The sequence below is a fragment of the Bubalus bubalis genome, chromosome 18 (assembly GCF_019923935.1).
Source record: "Bubalus bubalis isolate 160015118507 breed Murrah chromosome 18, NDDB_SH_1, whole genome shotgun sequence".
NCBI lineage: Eukaryota > Metazoa > Chordata > Mammalia > Artiodactyla > Bovidae > Bubalus > Bubalus bubalis.
The window spans coordinates 53,249,866-53,273,775 of record NC_059174.1 but is presented as its reverse complement, the minus strand read 5'-3'; the positions used below and the strand labels follow the sequence as shown (position 1 = coordinate 53,273,775).

The window sequence follows — 23,910 nt, the reverse complement described above, 5'->3', positions numbered from 1 at the left end:
GGCAAGAACACTGGAGTGGGTTGCCATTTCCTTTTCCAATGCATGAAAGTGAAAAGTGAAAGTGAAGTTGCTCAGTCGTGTCCAACTCTTCGAGACCCCATGGACTGCAGCCTTCCAGGCTCCTCCATCCATGGGATTTTCCATGCAAGAGTACTGGAGTGGGGTGCCATTGCCTTCTCCGAAATACAAGACTATCTTTCCCTAATATCAGTAGTGCAGGGTATGAGAAACTCTAACTTACAGCAGTAATATCCACTAGAAATATAATGTACTGGGACTTACTTCCCTGGTGGTTCAGTGGCTAAGACTCTGTGCTCCCAAAGCAGGGGGCCGGGATTCGATCCCTGGTCAGGAAACTAGATCCCACATGATGCAACCAATAGTTCACAGGTCACAACCAGAGATCCCGTAGAAATTAAATTTTATTAATTTATAAATAAAGATAAATTAATTAAAAAGAAATATAATGTGAACCCCTATCTATAATTTTACATTTTCTAGTAAGCCACATTTTAAAAACTGAAGAGAAACTGGTGAAATTAATTTTGCTAATATACTTTATTCTAGTATATCTAAATATTACCATTTCAACACATAATCAACCACATAAACATTATTAATGAAATAGTCTTTCTTTTCCTACTAAGTCTTCCAAATCTGTTGTGTATTTTACACTTAAAGTAAATCTCAATTTGGGTAATAAATTTCTATGAGAAATACTTGATTTTGCACTTAGATTTCAGAAAGTTAACAGTTGGGAAAGTAGGTTGACACACCTAAGTTGTTCCAAGCTTATTTAAAAATTATCCAATAAAAAAATCTAGGACCCCCTTTAAAATATAAATTAATTAAAATTAAATAAAAAATAGTTTCTCAGTTGCACTTGCCACATTCAGGTGCTCTGCAGCCACATGTGGCCACCATACTGGACAGCAAAACTCAAAGAGGAAAGATGAAATACTGGTCAAATTGTCACAAGAATGTAATTATATCTGTGATGAGTTCTGTGACACAGTTCTATGAGCTCAAACTGTATAGCCCAGTGGAAGTTCAGAGAAAATTTATCTGAAGAAAGAGTAGGTTTTTTTGGGGGAGGGGACAAGTGTTCTAGTCAGTGGGAGCAGCCTGTGCAAAGGCCCTGTGGTGTACTTAAAAAAAAAAAGTTTTATTGAGATATAATGTGCGTACTATACAATTTACCACTTTATACAATTTAGTGGTTTTTAGGGTATTCAGAGTTGTGCAACTATCACCATGATCAATTTTGGAACATTTTCATAACCACAAAAGAAACCTCATACTTCTAGCCAACATCCTCCAATTGCACCATCCCCCTACCCACAACAACTAATCTACTTTATGTGGATTTGTCAGTTCGAGCATTTTATGTAAATGGAATAAACAAACACTTCTCTCTCTCTCTCTCTTTGTATGTGTGTGTGTGTGTGTGCTCAGTAGCTTCAGTCGTGTCCAACTCTTTGCAACCCCATGGGCTATAGCCCACCAGGCTCCTCTGTCCCTGGGATTCTCCAGGCAAGAATACTAGAGTGCATTGCCATGCCCTCCTCCAAGGGATCTTCCTGACCCAGGCATTGAACCTGGTTTCCTGCACTGCAGGCAGATTCTTTACCATCTGAACCACCAGGGAAGCCCATTATACATGGCCATAAAAAGAAGTAAACTACTGACACATGCTGTAACATAAATGAACCTTGAAAACAATTAAGAAAAAGAAGCCAGTCACAAAGGATGACACATTATATTATTGTATGTTCCATATTGTGTATTTCATGTGTACATATATGGAATATACAATAATAATATGTCATCATTTGTGACTGGCTTCTTTCCCTTAATGTTTTCAAGGTTCATTTATGTTATAGCATGTGTCAGTACTTCACTTCTTTTTATGTCCATTTAATATTCCATCATAAGATAGGTAGAAAAGGGTGGATCTTAGAAAAGTAAAAGATTATAAGGTCTGTTAAAAGGGCAAAGGATCCTAGGAAAAGGCTGTCAGATTTGGATCAGGGGTTGGGGTGTGGCTGTTTTTGAATGCAATAGAGGCTTGGGGCAATAGTGAGCCAGAGAAGGGTTTTGAGTAGGGGAGGGACAGTATACGAATAGAGGTGGCAGCTGCCTATGGACTGGTAGGCAGCAGACAGGACCTTGAACCCAGACTTGCTGGCTCTGAAGCCTATCCATGACCCTAGACTGCCTCCAACAAGGGCAAGGTCGGTTCACACCTATTACCATGGATGCCGTGCTTAGCTGTTTACATGCTGGGTGCCCTTTAATCCCCAGGGAGGCCTGATCGGCAGCTGCTGTTAACATCCTCAACCCGGATGACAAAAACGGGGCTTCGAGAACTTCTGTCCCTCAGCTGAGATCCCCGAGGCTCTCTTTACGCCCGCCGCTGCTCCTATCATTTTCCCACATATTTACTCTTTCACAGCTATCCTTTAAGGTAGGGACTATTAGCATCGCCGTGGTGCAAAAGAGGAGATAGAGGCAGAAGAAGGTTGAGACCTGTTCGACGTGACAGAGGGATGACAGCAGGGAGCCTTTACGGAGCCTCACTGCAGGTCGCGCATTTATTGTCCTGTGAGCTTTAGATGGATGAAACCCATATAATCCTCACGACAGCCCTTTGAGATAGGCGCTGGTACGATCTTCCTCCTCGTACAGATGAATAAACGGAGGCCCAGACAGAGGAAGCACCCTGCCCAGGGTCACCCAGCTAGCTAGTGAGCAGAGGAGCCTGAATTCGAACCAGCATTCGACTTTGTCTGGAATACCGTGGTGGCCCTACGCTTGCGCAGAGGCAGGAGGCACGCCCTCCATACGCCCTGAGACCCTCTACCCCCCGCCTCCGCAGGTGAAGCTGTGCGACTTCGGCTTCGCACGCATCATCGGCGAGAAGTCGTTCCGGCGCTCGGTGGTGGGCACGCCGGCCTACCTGGCGCCCGAGGTGCTGCTCAACCAGGGCTACAACCGCTCGCTGGACATGTGGTCGGTGGGCGTGATCATGTACGTCAGCCTCAGCGGCACGTTCCCCTTCAACGAGGACGAGGACATCAAAGACCAGATCCAGAATGCTGCGTTCATGTACCCGGCCTGCCCTTGGAGCTGCATCTCGGCTGGAGGTGCGGGGCTAGCTTGACTCCTGGGAGCAGGCGAGGGGCGGGGCCCCGCGGTGGGGGCGTGGTGGGGATAATGGGCGGGGCTGTCCTGAGAAGGCCTGTGGCCGTGAGGGTGGAGCCTAGTGAAGGGGCGAGAGCACCCGGAAGACTCTGTTTAAGGGAGGCACTGAGACCTGAAACTTTGCGGGAGGGACTCAGCACGTGTGTGAAACTAGGGTCCGAAGCCTCAAGCCTAAACTAGGTTATGCGAGTTGGAAAGGAAGTGCCCTAGAAACACTAAGACACTTGCCACCTTGGAGGCTATTAATTAATACTTGGCTTGTCTAGGGCGAGACCAGGAGAAGGACTAGACCCGAGAAAGTCAAAGGGCTGGGGTGGCCAGGAGAAAGAACAGGTCCTCCCAAGGTGTTGGCTGGAGCCTGAAGTCTTTGGGGTTATGACCTCAAAAGGATTAACCCCACAGAAGCAGTGGCGCCAGGGGGCAGGGTTGAGGAACAAGGGCTTGGCTAATTTGCCGGGTACTGGGGCCTTGACTGGGATAAAGATGGGCCTGGGCCCTGGGATTAGATCCAGTGATGGAGGGAGCTGGTTTAGGGGCTTAGCTAGAGAAGGGGCAGGGCTTCCCTGGTGGCTTAGGTGGTAAAGAATCTGCCATCAGTGTAGAAGACGTGGGTTCGATCCCTGGGTTGGGAAGATCCCCTGGAGAAGGGAATGGCAACCCACTCCAGTATTCTGTCCTGGGAAATCCCATGGACAGAGGATCCTGGCGGATGAGCTACAGTCCATGGGGTTACAAAGAGTCAGACATGACTGAGTGACTAACACTTTCACTAGAGGAGGGGCAGGGCCATGGAGGGTTTCTGCAGACTTCTAAGGGAAGGACTGATCCTGAAACCAAAGTCAGGCCTGGAATCTGGGAGCATGTGGCGGTCAGGAGAAGAATGGGGCTATGGGGGTCAGGGCTAGAGGGCAGGACAGAGGTGGACATTGGGATCTCTGCATGTAGGGGCTTTGGCATCGTGGCCTGGTGGTGGTGATGGTCTTTGTGATGCTCCTGCCGACTTGGAGACAGGTCTGGAAAATTTAACTCCTGAGGGCCCCCAGCTTTGGGGCAAAGCCAGGTGTGAGGATGAGCCAAGGGTGAGGCTAAGATACTGGGGTGTGTGAAGATGCCTTAAATGAGTTAGAACAAAGGGCAGGTTCTGAAACCAGAAGCTCAGGAAGACAGAAGTGTGGGAAGGAGGTTAGTTAAAAAGACAAGCATTTGCGAGTTCCCTGGTGGTCTAGTCATTAAGATTCAGTGGTTTCACTGCCATGGCCAGGGTTCAATCCCTGGTCAGGGAACTGAGATTCCAAAAGACATAAGGTGCAGAGGAAAGAAAACAAAAAACCAAGCTCATCCATAAGAGTTTCTTCAACAAGTATGTGTTGAGTGTCTACTTTGTGCCTAGTACTCACTGTCCTATGTTCTGGGAATACTGGAATCAGGTGAAGAGAAGGGATCATGAAAGAAGGTTGCCCAGTGGTCTGTGAAGAGGAGGGGGAGGGGCATAGAGGGTGTGACCTCATGGAGCAGGCAAAGGGGGTTTCTCAGTGCAGGAAAAGGTGTTGGTGGCCCAAGAAAGATGAACACTGAGCAGTGAGGAGGTGGATTGACTTGAGTCCTGGAGCAGTATAAGGGGTTGTCTTTTGGGACCTGATCCGGAGTCCCTCAGTCAAAGTGTGTCCTCCGGTGTATGCGAGTGAATTTGAGTGTGGGTAGGTCTGTGCAAGGGAGCCTGTGAGAACAAGGCCTATACTCAGAGGAGTTTACACAGTGGGGCCTTGTCTTTCAAGGCTCATGATCAAGCAGGGAGCCTTGGACGAGTGCTAGCTTGTCTTGAATGCCTGACGCTCGCTAATCCTTTTCATAGAGAGCAGACCTCTGACTCTGGATCTTCTGCAGGAAACTGGTGCCTGATTAGCATCTCCTAACATTGTTTTCTTTTCATTTTATATTTGTGGACATGGCAAGTTATCTTAGGATTTCTATTGACGAGGGTGATAAAGTTTCCATTTTATATAATTCTGTATCCTATATTTTATATAAAGTACATATTTATACAATTACATATATAAATATATATTTGTGTATTTTCACCTTAAAAAGTGAGTTGAAAAAGTGAATTGACTTAAAACCAAATTCTACCTATTTTCCAAGGGTTATGTACATGGTTCAAATTTTTTCTATGTACAAAAGGGTCTAAAATGAAAATTCTCTCTTATTCTTTTATTTGACATCCTTCCCAAAAGCAGTGTCTATTACAAGTCTATATACTTATGCAAGCCAATACGGGTACATACATTCTCTTATTTCTCCTTTTACACAGTGGCAGCGTGCTATACACAATATATTGTTTTTAACCAACTTGCTTTGTCCGCATCCCAGCAATCTTGGGTAAATGAGTTGGCTTAAAGAAAAATACTAAGTGAAATATAGTACAGATGTACCTGTACATACTTCTGTATGACAAAAAAACCTATGAAGGTGACATAGGAATGGGGAAGGATTCCTATGGTATGAGACTTGGTGAGGAGATGTAGGATCCAACGATAGGGATGGGGATAAATGTGTAGTTTAATGAGGAAATAGGTGGGAGAGTGATTCGTGCAGGTGAGGCTTACTGCACTGAAGGAAGGCCCCATGGCAGGTGAGTAGGGTGGGGTGCCTGTTGAAGGAGGGGCGGCCCCTCACCCCACAGGATTTAAGCTGTCTCTCTCCTTCCGGTGCAGCCATCGACCTCATCAACAACCTGCTGCAGGTGAAGATGCGCAAGCGCTACAGCGTGGACAAGTCTCTCAGCCACCCCTGGTTACAGGTGATCCAGGGGCGGGGCTTAGAGCCAAGTGAGAGGGGCTGAGTCATTCGTTGAGATAGAGGAAGGCGTGGAACCACGTCTCTTATAGGATACTAAGGTAGTTTAGGTTGTAGGTACATTTCCCATGGACAGGGAATGTGGCTGAGTTTCCCATTGGCTGGGCTGTAGAAGGAGGTGGAGCTAATTGGCTAGGTAGGTTGTGAAGGGTGTGGCTTCACGGTCCTTGGTATCCGGCTTCTCACTGGCAGGGCAGATCTCATGGGGGTGATGCTCTGGCAACTACTGGCTGCCCTTGGAGCAGTACCGAAACTAATCCCTGTTCTCCCCGGCCCAGGAGTACCAGACGTGGCTGGACCTCCGGGAACTGGAAGGGAAGATGGGCGAGCGGTACATCACGCACGAGAGTGACGATGCGCGCTGGGAGCAGTTTGTGGCAGAGCACCCACTACCTGGGCCGGGGCTGCCAGCCGACAGGGTGCTCGGTGGGACCCTCCCACCCCCGGACCACGAGATGCAGGGGCTGGCCGAGCGCATCAGTGTCCTCTGAGGTCTCGGGCTCCCACTCTGGCTGCCTCATGATGCTGTCCTTGCGTGCTCAGAGAGCGACGCTCCACGCCTTACCAGTGATGAACTGTTCTAAGGAAAGCAGTTTCCTGCCCGAATTGGACACGCCCCCGGGAGAGGGGCATGGCGGGGGCAGGGGCAGGGGCCGGGGTTATTTCCAAAGTTAATTCCCCAACAATTAAAATGGACTCATCTCTGGCCCTATGGCCTTGGTCTTTGGCCACACCGCACTCTCGTATTACTGAGTCTGTTGCTCACCAAGATGGAGTTCATCTGGAAAAAAAATGGGATGGAGGAGGGATGGAGGGAGGGGCACTGAAGGGAAAGGAGTTTTGGAAGGAGAACTAACAGATAAAAAAAATATACGGAGGGAGCACTGCCAGGCGGCAAGACTAGAAAGGGAAACAATATGAAAGAGCATAAAGAGGAGAGGGAAGATTAATGGAGGAGAGATAGAAGGAATATGATCGGAGGGGTGAAGGATTTAGAAAAACTCAAAAACTCAAGTAATCTCATGGCTTAATGGTTTAATTTTTTAATTTGGTGTTACTGCTACTAACTGCACATCTGGTCTATGGTAGAAAATCGATACACTGTAGTTGGTATTTTCTTATAAGTTGATGTGATGACTTCTCTTGTTCGCTGGCTCATCCATTTGTCACACTGTGCGGAGTGATGCTGGGGACACGGTGGTGACCGAGCCAGCCCAGGTCCTGCCTTCAGGGACTTCACCATCCAGTGGGAGAGACAGGCTTGTTCCTGGCTAGTGAGGACCCAGAGTGGGGAAGCCTGGAATGGGAGAGCCCAAGAGGGTGGGGCAGCCTAGAATGAGCCTGGGTGTCTTTGGGGGCAGTTCTTCTAAGCTGACTTGAGGTTCACCTTCACCCAAAAGGTTGTAGGCAGAGAGAACTTCTGTCCTTTGACCCCTGTCCTTCAGTGCCCTCAGTTCAGTTCAGTTGCTCAGTCGTGTCCGACTCTTTATGACCCCCTGAATCGCAGCACACCAGGCCTCCCTGTCCATCACCAACTCCCGGAGTTCACTCAGACTCATGTCCAGCGAGTCAGTGATGCCATCCAGCCATCTCATCCTCTGTCGTCCTCTTCTCCTCCTGCCCCCAATCCCTCCCAGCATCAGAGTCTTTTCCAATAAGTCAACTCTTTGCATGAGGTGGCCAAAGTACTGGAGTTTCAGCTTTAGCATCATTCCTTCCAAAGAAATCCCAGGGCTGATCTCCTTCAGAATGAACTGGTTGGATCTCCTTGCAGTCCAAGGGACTCTCAAGAGTCTTCTCCAACACCACACTTCAAAAGCATCAATTCTTTGGTGCTCAGCTTTCTTCACAGTCCAACTCTCACATCCATACATGACCACTGGAAAAAGTGCCCTAGCTCCCCATTATCACCCAGACTTTTGGCTGTAGAGCTGAAGGCAAGAGATCAGAGCATGCACTTAGCCAAGTTCTCTATACACCTTGGTCATGCTCGAAGTTACACACCATAGTTAAAGATTTTCCTGAGCCCCATAAAACCAGGATGGTATTCAGCAGCTAATTTAAAACTGCCTGCAATGCAGGAAATGTGGGTTTGATCCTTGGGTTGGGAAGATTCCCTGGAGGAGGAAATGGCAACCCACTCCAGTATTCTTGCCTGGGAAATCCCATGGACCAAGGAACCTGTCGGGCTACAGTCTATGGGGTCACAAAAGAGTCAGACACGACTTAGCAACTAAACAAATTAGGCTAGTACCTAGAGCTTAGGCTCCATGTCTTCCCAGTTCAGTTCAGTTCAGTTCAGTCACTCAGTTGTGTCCGACTCTTTGCGACCCCATGAATTGCAGCACGCCAGGCCTCCCTGTCCATCACCAACTCCTGGAGTTCACTCAAACTCATGTCCATCAAGTCGGTGATGCCATCCAGCCATCTCATCCTCTGTTGTCCCCTTTTCCTCCTGCCCCCAATCCCTCCCAGCATCAGAGTCTTTTCCAATGAGTCAACTCTTCACATGAGGTGGCCAAAGTACTGGAGTTTCAGCTTTAGCATCATTCCTTCCAAAGAACACCCAGGACTGATCTCCTTTAGAATGGACTGGTTGGATCTCCTTGCAGTCCATGGGACCCTCAAGCGTCTTCTCCACCACCACAGTTCAAAAGCATCAATTCTTTGGTGCTCAGCTTTCTTCACAGTCCAACTCTCACATCCATACATGACCACTGGAAAAACCATAGCCTTGACTAGATGGACCTTTGTTGGCAAAGTAATGTCTCTGCTTTTGAATATGCTATCTAGGTTGGTCATAACTTTCCTTCCAAAGAGTTAGCATCTTTTAATTTCAAGGCTGCAATCACCATCTGCCATGTCTTCCCAACTTATATCAATTAGCCCATCTGCTGGTTGGTTGGGGAGTTGCAGCTCTTTAATTTGAAAAGGTTGAATGAACCCTAGTCAATGAGGATCTCCAAACAAACCAGAACACCTCTGAGGCATATTCCAAGCCCACACTTTTGGGGCATGTCTCTTAGACCCCATCCTGAGTGTTTCTCCTAAAACTAACTGGTCTAAAATTCAGGAGGGTAGACAACAGAGGGACAAATCCATCTGCAATGATAGAGCCAGGCCAGGAAATAGATGGAAAGAGTACTCAGGCCTGATCCCTGACAATCACACTGCTTCTATCTTGGCCACGACTTTTGTCAACATCCTGGGGTCAGAAACCAAAGACAATCAAAAACATCGTGTTAGCCTGATTACAGAACTCCAAGAGAGTCCAACATGAGGATGCAAAAAAAAAAAAAAAAAAAAAAATCCACACAATCCAATTTAAGGTCCTGATACTTAAACAATTGGAGATAAATAGGTAAAAATCCATCCTATTGGGCCATCAGAAACCACTAAGCCTAATCGTGAGAGAGACACTTACAGGTACTATAAAGAAAAGGGACGTTGGACTTGAGCCTGTCCAGCTTTAAAATACAAAAAAGGAATTTGAAGGACTTCCCTGGTGGTCCAGTGGCTAAGACTCTGTGCTCCCAATGCAGGGAGCCTGGGTACCATCCCTGATCAGGGAAGGGAACTAGATCCCATATGCTACAACTAAGACCTGATGCAGCCAAATAAATATTTAAATAAACAAATAAAAGGAATTTGAACCTGAGATTCATTCTCCCCGGTGACTCCCAGCAGACCTTCTCCTCTTCATCCATAAACACCCCTCAACCCACAGAGGCAAATGACCATCCCCATTAATGGGCATGCTACCCCCAGCTTTGTAGATACAGGGGCCACCCCACCCCTTAAGTATCTCATTGTCTATCCACCTTTCAACCACCCTCAGGGCCCAGCAATGATTTTGATGAGATGCCACAATTTGCCACACTTTAATTTTTTATTTTTTTGGCCTTAGCCATGTGGCATGTGAGATCTTAGTTCTCCATGGGTGTCTGCGTGCGTGCCCAGTTGCTCAGTGGTGTCTGATTCTTTGTGACCCCATGGACTACGACCTACCAGGCTCCTCCGTCCGTGGGATTATCCAGGCAAGAATACTAGACTGGGTTGCCATGCCCTCCTTCCATACTCCCTTCCAAGACCCTTCCCAACTCAGTGCTCCATCTGCACAGGAAGCTCCCCCTACCCTATCTATGGATCAGGAGTCATGTGTGGTACGTTCATTCCCAGGAACTCTGCAGACATCATCATCCCTACCATCCAAAGGCCAACAAGGAAATCCAGAAAATTGCTACCACTCTTCTGACTCCACCTACTGAGGATCTCTCTTCATCTCCTACTTGGAACCCTCTCATCTGGCTGCACTCTTGTCTCAAATCTTTGGTTTTACTCCCTAATTGGATCATGAGCAATTCTCTTTTTATTTATCTTCCTAGGGATACTTATCTTCAAATGGTGGTGACCAGAACCCTAAGTCAGCTCCAGATCCAACATTTTACACAGAAAATGGTTCCACTGGTCTTGCACAAACAGCAGGGATGAAAACCAATCCTGACATCACCCCACACACTTACTGCCAAGAAAATCTTGTTTGAGAGCGAGCTTTCCATATCCCCTTTCATCAACCTGATCATCTCCCCACTGTTGGTAAATTAATGTAACTGAAGGAAATGGTAACCCACTCCAGCATTCTTGCCTGGAAGATTCCATGGACAGAGGAGCCTGGTGGGCTACAATCCATGGGGTTGCAAAGAGTTGAACACGACTTAATGACTGAACAACATCAACGATAAATGGCAGTCTACATCTGTCTTAAACAAGAGGAGGATTGAATAAAGTTTATCTCTACTAAAATCCAGACTCATTTTTTCTCCGTGGGACTCACAAGATTATGTTTAACTTATTTATCAGACCCTTCTGTGGCTCTTTATAATGGAAGTGCGCCAAGCACTTAACAAACATCTCCCTTAATCCTCATAACAATTCTATGCAGTAGACAGTATTACAGCCCCGATTAGACAGCTAACGAAAGGGGCACAGGGAGGGCAAGCATGTTTTCCAAGGTCACACAGCTAGAAAGTGGTAGAGCTAGGGCTCACCCCAGGTAGTCTGGTTCTGGAGTCTTTGCTCGCAATCTCTAACATTTTCTCTCCAGTCCAGGACCAGAAGGTAACCCGGGATCATAAAGGAGGAAGGATCTTGCACTATCTTCTGGGTTCTGGTTTTTAGGGAGTCAAAGTCAGTCTGAGAAATGGGTATAAATTTTGGAGCTAAATCTTGACGCACACTCAGCGTAGTGACACAGGCTGGCCGCCTGAGGGGGCTTCAGCCCTGTTCAAGGAGCCAGGGGAGGGAGGAGGGAACCTTGCAAACGAATGTCAGGCTCAGACTCATGAACTGTAGAGAGTTGAGAACAGAGCATCTTAGAAGGCCGAGAACAAAGCCTCTTAGAACGTAGTACAAAGGCCCCTGGAATCGTTGAATGGTGAGCGCAAAGCCTCACAGCATCTGGGAGATAAAAGACACTTAGATTCTGTTCGGCCCAGGGTCTTATAATTCCCGAATTTGGGACATGACCGATCTTAAGACTCTTAGACGTAAGACTGGCTACAGAATTTGAAAGGCCTAGTGCAAGGCCCTTTTTCAAAAAATAAGAATTTCAAGACAGTAACAGCAGAGTATTAAACCAAACTCGGGGCCCTCCTAAGCGGGTCATATGCCCGTGAAGCCGACCTCGCTTAGAAGCACAATTTTATGGGTGGATGTCGTCTCAGTTGGCCTGGCCCTCTCGTATTACAGCTGAATATCTGGGAAGGCTTCCTGGAAGAGGAGGCAAAATCAGCACTAGACTCTCAAATCCTTTCCGCCCCGCGCGCCGCTTCAGAAGCTGAAGGTTAGGAGGTGGGGAGAGAGGAGCAGCTGCCAAAATGTCCCAAGGACCCCTTCTTTATTTATAGATCACCCCTGCCCTTCTCGCGGGACAGTCCAATGACAGCCAGAGCTCTCCCGCAAGGGGGCGGAACCAGCTGCGGGATGGGAGAGACCAGGACCAATGACATCCGGGCAAGGGAGGACTTGTTTCATTGTGACGCGTGGGGGCGTGGCCAGAGCCCAAAAGGCGGTGAGAAGGGGGGCGTGGCGAGGAGGGCCGTAAGCCGATCGAGTAGGCAGCTGCGAGCATGCGTCGCGTTGGGGGGTGCACAGCAGAGCATCTTCGTAAAGAAGGGTACCAGCCAATAAGCCGGGGTTGCTCTGTCGCTGGGGGCGTGGCCATGCAGATAAGGCGCGGGTGGGCGGCCCAATGGGCGGGCGCCTATGCAGATGAGACGGTGACAGCCGGGCCAGCGGGCGGGCTGGCAGGCGGGCTGTTGGGGCGGGGAGGTGGGACCGGGAGAGGGGTGGCCGCGGGGCCCGGCCGGTCTGGGGCGGGGGGCCGCAGCCATGATCCGGGCCTTCTCGTTCCCGGTGAGCCCCGAGCGGGGTCGGCTGCGGGGCTGGCTAGAGGGCAGCCTGGCCGGGCTCTGCGAGTTGCACTGGCTCCGGGAGAGGCAGGAGTACCGCGTGCAGCAGGCGCTGCGGCTGGCCCAGCCCGGAATGGGGGGCGCCGAGGCCGAGGACGAGGAGGACGCCGACGAGGACGAAGATGCGGCGGCGGCGCGCCGGGCCGCAGCGGCCCTGGAAGAGCAGCTGGTGAGGGGCCGCCTGTCCTTCCGTCCCTGTGCTCTCGTCTGTGTCTGTCTGTCTGTCTCGGTTGGATGCTCAGACACCCGTCCGGGTGGGGGAGGGAGGAGGGGAAAAGGAGAGGGGGGTGGGGCTGGAGAGTCTGGGTGGCGGGCGGGATCAGGCCTCCCCGCCCCCAAACTGGGAAAGGGGGCTACCTCGCCTCTGCCGGTCCCTCGTGTGATGCACAGGCCCGCATTCCCTACACCCCTTCCCCAAAGAAAATCCATCTGGGCGCCAAGTACGTGTCAAGCCCGGGCTAAGTATTCGGCAGGCGTTGTCTTCTTGCAGCTTGGGGGATAATGGGGTGATAGTACCCATTTTATAGAGGAAAAAACCTGAGGCTCAGACAGGGCAAACGACTCACCCAAGGTCACACAGCCGGATCCAAACATGCCCCTCTCCTGGCCTCCCTATCAGCGCTCCCCCCACCCGCCCCACCCCCCCGTCTTCCCTAAGTCCTGGTGTGCTTGGAGATCTCCGGAGGGGGCGGGGAGGGGGGAGGGGATCCTCGAACCTCCTGAGGGAAGGATTGCTGCTGAGAGGAAGTTCACAGTCCCTTAGGATCCCACGGTGATCTCGACCCTCTGGTGACACTTTGCCTCCTTTGCTACCTGGTCACAGCCCTGCTTAACCCAAGCGGTGGCAAATTGAAGCAGCATGAGAGTCTGACTTCTAGACGCCCTGGGTGCTTGATGGTGGAAGATGAGGCAAGGTATCCAGAATGACTTAGGGAACATCACCCCTCTCTCCCTCTCTTTGTTATTCCTTAATTCTCCTGGGTTTCTTGCACTCTTTTCCCTCCTGCCACATCTCTGTGACTTTCTGTGCTGTTTCTTTGCCTTTCTCAGTCCTCTGTCTCTCTGTCTCCCTTGGTCTTCCTTTCTTGCATTTCTTCCTGCCCCACATCCCTGTCTCTCTCTTCCCCTCCCCCCAGCCTGCCAGGCCCCAGACCCCAGCTCCACTTGCTGATCCCATCCCCAAGCCTGTGTGTGGTCAGAGCTTCCCGTTTGGGGAAACCTGAGCCGAGGTAGCAGGGGGAGGGGGCTCTCCCTGCTACTGACCTCGACTGCCCCCTCCTTGGATGGGGAATGGCGGGGAGGTGGGGGTAAACTGAAGCCAGACTCTGGGGCTGGACGGCCAGCCCCTCCCCCCACCGCACCCCCCCCAACCCCCGCCAGGAGAGGGACCCTGCACATTCTTCTGTGGAAACAGAAACAGCTGTGGGAGGCCCCACCCCCTCCCAAAGTTAGAGCCGCGCTTTGTGGGGGCCCTCACCAGCTCACCCCACCCTAAACTGGCTGGGCTTGGGAAGGCACCTCCCATCCCTCCAAAGAGAGGCAGAAGGCATGGGGATGGGCCAGCTGCGTCCTGCCTCCCTGCCCCTCATCCTCTCCCTCTCTCTGCCTCAGTCTCCCCCTTTTCTGCCCCTCTGTCTACTCCCAGCCATCAGTACTCCCACCCCACCCCCCAACAATCTCCAAGCAGAGCTCCGTCCCCGCATCAGGGAGGAGGCGGTGGCAGGCAACGGGAGGGAGACAGCGCCACTGAGGGAGGAGCAGAGAAGCGCTAAATATAAACTCCTCTGGTGTTGGGGGTTCCTGGGTCCTTCCAAAGAGGGGGTGGGGGGCCTCCCCTGATCCCTGAGCCTCTGTTGTGTGATGCTCACCCCTTCGACTCCTCCATCCTGCCACCCAGGGATACACTCCCTTTGAAACAAGAAAGATTGAGGCCAGAATTGATTCATTTCTAGTAGGAAAGATAGGGATGCAGGGAAAGATTAGGGGGAACCTCAGAGAAAAGAGGCAAGAATCCTGAATGGGGCAGGAGTGCTGTTTTCTCCCGCCAAGGAAAATGGTCCCCTTCCAGCAAGAAGGACTCAAGTTAGACTTGCAGAAGGACTTCCTAACAGAGATCAAGGGAACTGGACACACACCAGGGCATGTGAGTGGGGGCAGTAAAGGTCTGGGAAAGTTTGGGCAAAGGGGTCTCCAGGGGTCCAAACCACATTCCTCTTAAACCTGCCTGAGTTGGACAGTGTCAGGTCCACTTGCAAATGGGCTTGCAAAAAAAAAAAAAAAAAACCAATGAGGGGCACTGTGAATAGGCAGAGAGCCAGATTCAGGCCAAGGACCTTCTGGTCTTTTAAAGATTCATCCTCTTGCAGCTGGGAGGATGAAGAAATGAGGTCAGACTTGCAAATAGGGGAGTGTTGTGGGGTCCAGGCACCTGGGAGGAAGAGGCCTCTGCTATTTATCTTCCTTACTCCTGCTCTTCCCTGCAGTGGAAGAACTGAAATTGGACCTACAGAACTTATTGGGGGGGAAAAAAGTCTTTTTTCATTTATTTCTAATTACACCAGTAAAGCATGATTTTATATTTTCCCTGTTGGAAATTCATGGCTTTCATGTAATAATAAAAGTCAGTATTTATTAAGTGCTTAAAAGGAACTGCTGTTTAAATTTGTTTAATCCTTACAACAACCCCATTGGAATCAAAAGATGCCCATGTTAGAGATGAGGAAACAGAGATGAGAAACTGGCTCAAGGTCATACAGTTGGCAAATGGCTGAACTTGAACCCTGGCAATTTGGCTCCCAGCCGTGCCTCCATAAACACTTCATCCTACTATCCAGTCCCCTCATCCATCCCCTGACCCCCTAAAATCCACCCTCTTGTCTGTGATCACCGTTGTCACCCTGGTGTGAATTCTGCATCTATGCACAAAAACAGGCTACATTCCAAAATACATAGAGTTTGCTTTGCTTTTTTCAAATTCCAGTTTCTTGGGTGAGGTATCAGAGACTATGGTTCTTAAAAAGTATGGCCTGATGGACTAGTAGCATCACCCAGGAACTTGTTGGAAATTCAATTTCTTAGGCTCCTGCCTGGAATCAGGGGTCAGACCCAGTAACTTAGCTTTTAATACAACCCCCAGGTAGTAGTTCTGACTCATCATTATACTGTACATTCTGCTTTTTTTGGCTGTGCTAGCTCTTTGTTACGGCACTTGGGCTGTCTGTTGCGATGCACAGGCTTCTCTAGTTGTGGAGTGTGGGCTTAGTTGCCTCGGGGCATTTGGGATCTTAGTTCCCCAACTAGGGATCAAACCCACATCTCTTGCCTAGTTGAGCTTAACCACTGGACCACCAGGGAAGTCCCTCTGCATTTTCCTTTTTTCACTCCACAATAGGTCTTGATGATGGTTCTGTTATATAGAAATGGCCTCGTTGCATTTTAACAGCTGTATAGTATTCTGCTGTATTCATTCATTCGTTCCTTTCCCAAACATTTCCTGGGCACCTACTTTGAGCCAGGAACTGTTCTAGGTACTGGGACTGGGTTGGGGAGGTGGTGACAGGGACAGTGCAGCAGTATACAGAAGAGACACGAATCTCTGCCCTTCTGGGGCTGGGGCTGACGATCTGGTGAGAAAATGAACAAATGACAGCCTGATACATCATTTTAAGTCAGGAGGTCATTGCTGCTATGTTGCAGGTGGGGGGTGGGGGAAAGGCAGGGCAACCCAGGTGCAGAATCATGGGGAGCTATTTTGGAAAGAATGATCAGAGAAGGGAGCATGTAGGCATCTGAATGAAGCAAGGGAGGGAGCCAGGAGAGTGTGCTGGGGAATCACATCCTACTGAGTTAGGAGCGTGTCTGGTATGTTCAGGGAACAGTCAGGAAGCCAGTGTGGCTACAGCGGGGTGAGCAAGGACATGATTAGTGTGGGACAGGATGTGGGATATAGGGGTGGTCCTTGATGTGTTTCAGCCATCCCTGACACTGCATCATGCGGCTGCATCCCTGGGATCTGCTCAAGGATGACACCACTCTGAGCATCTCTGTCCACTGAGCTCAAAGTGAAATGATCTGTTGACTTTCCTCCCAGATACAAGCCCAGATGGGGGCTTCTGTTCTAGGGGGGAGGGGTAAGGACCAGGGCCCAGGAGAGCAGCCACAGGAATAGGAAGTTGGAGGGGGGGGTTGTCTGCGGGGGAGCCGGCCAGTCTTTCTGCCCTAAATAGGCAAGCCTGGGCGGCTGCCCTCTCAGCCCCACCTCCCCCCTTCCCTCCCTCCCGCTGCCTGCCTGCCGTCCAGACAAGCCGCTTTTGTCTGAGGGTCAACCGTCAGCCCAAGGCTGCCCCCACCTCTGGCCTCACCCAGATCCGTGTGAGACTCTTCCTGGCTCCGGTCCTGTTTTTCAAAAGGGGGTTAAGTCCTAGTGTCTTGGAGACCCCATGTGTGTTGTTTCAGCCCCTGCCCTCACCGTGTCCCAGTCACTCCCCTTAAAGGGTTTCACCTTTATTTATTCACATCTGGTAGGAGGCGGTCTTTTCCTGCAGCACAAAGGATCCAGGGTAGACTCCATTCCAGGTAGACTTGACATTTCCCATGGGGATGAGGTGCTGCGACCCACACTAGGGCTTCTGGGTGAGGATGGAGCTAGGGCAGGAGGAGGAGGGGTCGCTGCTGGAGGCAATGGAACCCCCTGGGGTTTGCTATGGTAGTTCCACTAAGGCTAGATTCACAGAAGGGCATTTGCTGTTGTTGATCAGTCGCTACATCGTGTCTGACTCTTTGTGACCCCATGGACTGTAGTCCACCAGGCTCCTCTGTCCATGGGATTTCCCAGGCAAGAGTACTGGAGTGGGTTTCCATGCCCTCCTTCAGAGGATCTTCCCAACCCAGGGATCGAACCTGCATCTCCTGAATTCCTGCATTGGCAGGTGGATTCTTTACCACTGAGCCACCAGGGAAGCCCTCCAGTAGACATGAGGGGATTCTTTCTGGGATGTGCAAAGATTTATATGAATCGTGGTCACCCTGTTTTACCCAAATGAGAGACAGAGTCAACCTACAGCAAGAAAAACTTACGGACGACTTGCAGAAGGACTTTTCATTGGTGATAAAGGGCACTAGGGGGACTTCCCTGGAGGTCCAGTGGCCAGGACTCTGAACACTCCCAATGCAGGGGGGGCCTGGGTTAGGTCCCTGGTCAGTGAGTTAGGTCCCACAGGCTGCAACTACAACCTGGAGCAGCCAAGTAAGTAAATAAATAAAGATTAAAAAGGGGGGCCTTGGAGGGGAGGTGGGAGCATCTGAGACGAGAGAGTCAAAGTGTGGGAGAAGGCAGATGAATGAATGGCTGAGAGATCTGCTGGGTCCTGAACACTAACTTCTAGCAGTGACCTGCCTTTACAGCAGGAAAACCTGAAGTTATGCTCAAAGAGCATTCTAATAGGGGTTAAGGAGCCATGAGCTCCAGATAGAGGGAACAGCTGGTAGAGAAGGGACAAGAGATGGGGCCTTCTGAAGCCTTATCACTCACACTTAAGAGGGAATGAGGTGACTGCAGAATGAGGGACTGGAGTTAGACGACCAGGAAGACTTTCTAATGGGTTGAAGGGACAGAGATATTGAAGGGAATCCTGGAAGTTGGGTACTGCTTTTACCTTTTTGAAATTGAGCCTCACTGTCAAAGCGAAACTCTGCCCATGAGCTGCTAGAATAGAGGACCAGTTGGCAGAGGACTGGGGAGTCTTCTGACCATCTTGCTCTCCCTACCTCCTTAGGAGGCCTTGCCTGGGCTCATCTGGGACCTGGGCCAGCAGCTGGGAGACCTGAGCCTGGAGTCTGGGGGCTTGGAACAGGAGAGTGGGCGCAGCTCGGGTAAGCATGGGTTAGAGGTAGTGGGGTCTGCCGGGCCACCCCACCCCGCTGTCTCCTGTTTCACAGGCTCCTCACTCTGCCTCTTGATCTCCTCTCCTCCACCCCGTGTCCCCCTTTCAGCTCCCACTGATTGTTTTCTCCCCTTCTCTTTGAAATCTAGGCTTCTATGAAGACCCCAGCTCCACGGGAGGCCCAGACTCACCACCCTCGACTTTCTGTGGGGACAGTGGCTTCTCTGGCTCTGGCTCCTATGGACGCCTGGGTCCCTCTGAACCCCGGGGCATCTATGCCAGCGAGAGGCCCAAGTCCCTAGGTAAGGTGGGTGGGGTTGGGCCCCCGTGAGCCAGGCTTTTGATCACAAGCATCTGAGTCAGACCAACCTGGATTTGAAGTGTGGCTGTAACTGTCCCTTTCTGTGTGATTTTGAGCACATTCCTTCTTTCTGGGCTTCTTCATCCATTAAAATGGGATTCATAACAGCATCTACTTCACAGGGAAGTTTTGACTATTCAGTGAGCCTCTGCCCAAAGACATTGAAACTTGGCACATGGTAGCCATTCGGTAAACAGAAATCGCTGCTCTTCATTTGTTCAACTACGTTTCTGAGTCCCTACTATGTGCCTTCCTGGCACATATCATAGGGGTGAGGAATAGAGCAGTAAAGAAATTGCTGTCTTCATGAAACTGACATTCGAGTGAGAAATAGATAATATACAAGATAAATAAGTAAAACATTTAAGATATTAGATTTTTATTTATTTATTTATTTAATAAGCTCCCTGGTGGCTCAGACAGTAAAGAATCCACCTGCAATGCAGGAGGCACGGGTTCGATCCCTGAGTCGAGAAGATCCCCTGGAGAAGGAAATGGCAACCCACTCCAGTATCCTTGCCAGGGAAATCCCATGGACAGAGGAGCCTGGTGGGCTACAGTGCCTAGGGTCACAAAGAGTCACGTGACTGAATGACTTTCACTTTCACTTTTCATTATTTAACGGTCATGTCCCATGTTAAGATCTTAGTTCCCCGACCAGGGATTGAACCCATGCCCCCTGCATTGGAAGCACGGAGTCATAACCCCTGGGCCACCAGGGAAGTCCCTAGGATGTTAGATATTGACATGTACCATGAAAAGAAAATTATGGACGGGGACGAGAGCATGTTTCTTGGAGCCGGGGAGGGAACTGCAACTGTAGAAAATTTGGCCAGAGACGGCGTCACTGACACTGTGACACTGGAGTGGCGCCCTAAAGTAAGAGAGGGACTGGGTCAAGCAGACATCCTGGGGGAAGGGTAGTTTAGGTAGCAGGAGCAGCCAATACAGAGGCCGTGAGGTGGAAGTGCGACTGGCCCGGTGCATCCAGGAGGTGGAGCTCTCTAAGTGCAGAGGAGCTGGAGGTCAGACACGCAGAGGCAGGACGGACCATGCCAGGCCTTGGAGGCCACTGTGAAGACTTGGTTATGAACCTGATGTGTGGAAAGGGGTGAGAGCAGGTGCTTCGTTGCGACTGTCGTTTTTAATGGGAGTGGGAGAGTAGGGCAGGCGGCAGGCAAACTGCTCCGCCTAGGCTCATAGGGAAAGGGCTTTGAGAGCTTCTCTTCTCTCTTCCTTTTTTGCCTCCCTCCCCTAGGAGACGCCAGTCCCAGCGTACCCGAGACAGTGGGCGCTAGGGCAGCCGTGCCGCGGTCCTTCTCGGCGCCCTACCCGACGGCTGCGGGGTCTGCGGGCCCGGAGGCCTGCTCCTCCGCGGAGCGACGAGCCCGCGCGGGGCCCTTCCTGACGCCCAGCCCCCTGCACGCCGTGGCGCTGCGCAGCCCGCGACCATGCGGCCGCCCTCCCCCGGACTCGCCCGACGCCTCGGGCGCGGGGCGGCCCCTGGACGGCTACATCTCGGCGCTCTTGCGCAGGCGCCGCCGCCGGGGGGCGGGCCAGCCCCGGACCAGCCCCGGGGGCGCGGACGGGGGCCCGCGGCGCCAGAACAGCGTGCGCCAGCGGCCGCCCGACGCGTCCCCGCCCCCCGGAGGCGCGCGATCCGCGCCCGAGCCCCCGGTGGAGCGCGCGGGGGTCCGTCCCGCCAGCCCGGCCCCATTGGGCCGCGCCTGGGCCTCGCCGTGGGAGGCGGAGGCGACCCCCGAGCCCGTGGCGCCGCCCGCTGCCCCCTCGCCCCCCGACAGCCCGGCGGAGGGCCGCCTGGTGAAGGCACAGTACATCCCGGGCGCGCAGGCCGCCACCCGCGGCCTCCCTGGCCGCGCGGCGCGCCGCAAAGCGCCCCCTCTGACGCGGGGCCGCAGCGTGGAGCAGTCCCCACCTCGGGAGCGTCCCCGGGCCGCGGGCCGCCGCGGACGCATGGCCGAGGCCTCAGGCCGCAGGGGCTCGCCCAGGGCTCGCAAGGCTGCGCGCTCCCAGTCCGAGACCAGCCTTTTGGGCCGCGCCGCCGCAGTTCCGCCAGGTCCCCCCAAGTACCCCACAGCCGAAAGGGAAGAGCCCCGGCCGCCGCGGCCTCGCCGTGGTCCGGCGCCCACTCTCGCGGCTCAGGCCGCGGGGTCCTGCCGCCGCTGGCGCTCCACGGCCGAGATCGACGCTGCCGATGGGCGCCGGGGCCGGCCCCGCGGCCCCGCCGCCCGAGGCCCAGTTCCTGGCCCATCCCCTTCAGCTCCTCAGCGCCGTCTGCTCTACGGCTGCGCGGGCAGCGACTCGGAGTGCTCGGCCGGGCGCCTGGGGCCCCTGGGGCGCCGGGGCCCGGCGAGCGGCGTCGGCGGAGGCGGCTACGGGGAGAGTGAATCGAGCGCCAGCGAAGGCGAGTCGCCTGCCTTCAGCTCCGCATCCAGCGACTCCGATGGCAGCGGTGGCCTCGTGTGGCCTCAGCAGCTGGTGGCAGCCACCGCGGCCTCCGGGCCAGGGGCTGGTGCTGGTGGAGGGGCGCCTGCGGGCCCCGCCAAAGTCTTTGTGAAGATCAAGGCTTCCCACGCGCTCAAAAAGAAGATACTGCGTTTCCGTTCGGGTTCTCTCAAGGTCATGACTACAGTGTGAGTTTAGAGGTTTGCTTGGGATCCCCCTTCATGGCCTCTGCACCACCACACCCCCACTCACTGATCCTTCTACACCTCCTTTCCAAAGACCACCATTCTCTCTGCTTCCAAAGACCCTTCTTCACTGCCCCATCCACTGCAGTCTTGGTTGAAAAGGCTTCTCCTCCACCACAGGGAGGAGTCCTGTTTGACCCAGTTGAGCTGCGGACTCTGCAGCCCTTGGGCTAGAAAGTTCCCTTTCTGTGGGCCTCACTTTCTTCATCTGTACTATGGGTGTACTATGGTATACAGAAGGGGTAATTCAGTTTGAATTTCCCCATTTTAGTTTAGACAGTTAGTCCGTTTTTTCCTCTTCGTTTCTCTCACTGAGCCCTCTTATTCCTCGTTTCCATGCCCAGTTATGGCCCCCGTTCACATTCACAAAGTGCCCCCCTCCACATCCTTGAACCCTTAAGATATCCCCTTAGCATCCTGGTCAGAGACTCTGTGGCTGACCCAGAGGGTGCTTGCAGAGTGCCCTGAAAAGGGAAGGAGCACTGACTTTGGGGTTTTGAGGGTCAAGTAGGAGTTGGTAACACCAGGAAAGAAAGAATCTTTCACCTCCCTCCCTGGACAGATATAAAGGATTGGGAGGTAGAAGAGGGAAAGGAAGATGGCTTCTATCTCGTGGCACCCCCTGTGAGAGGGAGTGGGGGAAGCCCAGAATGACCCTCAGTTGTTCCAATCCAGTATTTTTTCCTTTTTTTAAAAAAAAAAATTACTGTATTTATTATGACGATGGTGACTCCCCAGTGCACAGGGGGGCCAGAATCTGTGTGTTTCTCTAACCTCTTTGTAAATAAATGCACAGTGTTACATAAGTGGTGGTGGACTTTCCTTTTGTGGTTAAATGGACTTTTCCTTTGGACTAATATTTATTGAGCAACTACTGTTTGCTTTGGGTATGGTAGTGTCAGAACCAGATGTCAAATCCTAGCTTAGGTCTCAATAGCATCTTTTTTTAACCATTGAATATTTTATATCAATGAATAATCCTAGGTTGAGTTTTGTTTGGTCATAAATATAGTTTCATAAAATGGAAATAATAAAGAAAAAGCAAAATGTTTAGAAACAAATAATATAGGTAAAGTGACAGCCCCAAATGCCTTCTCTCAGAAGTCATAATCAGTTTGATGTACATCCTTGTATGTTTTTCTTTATGTGTTTGCATACATGTACGAATCCTAGTAGCTATACAAATACATGTGACTATACATATGCATGAAGTGAAAGTCGCTCAGTCGTGTCTGACTCTTTGCGACCCCACGGATGTATAGTCCATGCAATTCTCCAGGCCAGAATACTGGAGTGGGTAGATCCCCTTCTCCAGGGGACCTTCCCAACCCAGGGGTCGAACCCAGGTCTCCCTCATTGCAGGCGGATTCTTTACCAGCTGAGCCACCAGGGAAGCCCATATATATTAATATACATACCAGTACTCTTGCCTGGGAAATCCCATGGACAGAGGAGCCTAGTAGGCTGCAGTCCATGGGGTCGCTGGGAGTCGGACACGACTGAGCAACTTCACTTTCACTTTCATGCATTGGAGGAGGAAATGGCAACCCACTCCAGTGTTCTTGCCTGGGAAATCCCATGGACAGAGGAGCCTACTAGGCTGCAGTCCATGGGGTCTCTGGGAGTCGGACACGACTGAGCAACTTCACTTTCACTTTCATGCATTGGAGGAGGAAATGGCAACCCACTCCAGTGTTCTTGCCTGGAGAATCCCAGGGACAGCGGGACCTGGTGGGCTGCCGTCTATGGGGTCGCACAGAGTCGGACACGACTGAAGCGACTTAGCAGCAGCAGCAGTTATACTCTATACAGCTAAAACTGTTTACATAAGTTGAGCCATATGTATACATTGTTTATCAAATTTTGATCTGTGCCTGGAGATTTCTATATGGGAAGGGTTTTAATTAGTTGAATTTCTTTGAGGATTTAGTACTGTTTAGCTTTTCTGTTTATTTGTTTATGCTTTTCTATTTCTTCATATGTCAGTTTTACTAGGTTGTATTCTAGGAATTTTTTCATCTCATCTAAATTTAGGTGACATATTTTCCTGTCACTGTAGTAGCTGAGTATGATTCCATGATCTAACCTTGTCAGCTCCTCAGTTCTTTCTATTTTGGATTTTAGTGCAGTTGTATCTTTGTATATGCCTCTTTGTGCATATCCATATTTCTGTAGGATCCTAGAAATAGACTTGCTTGGTCATTACAGTACAATCATTTGAAATATTAATTGACATAGTCACAATTCCTTCCACTGAGACTGCCCTCAGTTGACATTTCCAACAGTAATTTCTGAGATGCCCATTTTTTTTTCACCCCTTCACCAAACAAGAGATACTATTAATCATTTTCATTTTGCCAATCTGGGGGGGAAAATGATGTTTTTATTTTAATTAGCATGTCTCCCTACTTTTATACAACACATTTTGT

General features: G+C 51.1%; 2 protein-coding genes across 3 annotated transcripts in view; both read left to right on the top strand.

The window, feature by feature from the left end:
* PRKD2 (protein kinase D2) overlaps positions 1-6,795 on the top strand; it is a 33,574-nt gene extending 26,779 nt beyond the window's left edge. The window contains exons 16-18 of one of the 2 annotated variants that reach the window (XM_006067466.3): positions 2,879-3,146; positions 5,916-6,001; positions 6,336-6,795. In XM_006067466.3, the coding sequence (XP_006067528.2) occupies positions 2,879-3,146; positions 5,916-6,001; positions 6,336-6,548 (567 nt within the window). In that variant the 3' untranslated portion in view covers positions 6,549-6,795. The remainder of the gene's footprint in view (positions 1-2,878; positions 3,147-5,915; positions 6,002-6,335) is intronic. The other variant, XM_044930778.1, reaches the window with a different exon arrangement.
* A 5,516-nt stretch (positions 6,796-12,311) lies between these two features.
* DACT3 (dishevelled binding antagonist of beta catenin 3) lies at positions 12,312-22,287 on the top strand. The gene is made up of 4 exons (XM_045163506.1): positions 12,312-12,696; positions 18,302-18,398; positions 18,559-18,711; positions 20,029-22,287. The coding sequence occupies exons 1-4, from the start codon at positions 12,448-12,450 to the stop codon at positions 21,426-21,428; spliced, it is 1,899 nt and encodes a 632-aa protein (XP_045019441.1). The 5' UTR covers positions 12,312-12,447; the 3' UTR covers positions 21,429-22,287.
* The last annotated feature ends 1,623 nt before the right edge of the window (positions 22,288-23,910 follow it).

Bases quoted from the DNA above. Each gene is read 5' to 3' on its own strand.
- DACT3 (XM_045163506.1), top strand. From the start codon at position 12,448: ATGATCCGGGCCTTCTCGTTCCCGGTGAGCCCCGAGCGGGGTCGGCTG. The intron at 12,697-18,301 runs GTGAGGGGCCGC...CTACCTCCTTAG, and splicing joins CGGCCCTGGAAGAGCAGCTG to GAGGCCTTGCCTGGGCTCAT. The intron at 18,399-18,558 runs GTAAGCATGGGT...TTTGAAATCTAG, and splicing joins GGAGAGTGGGCGCAGCTCGG to GCTTCTATGAAGACCCCAGC.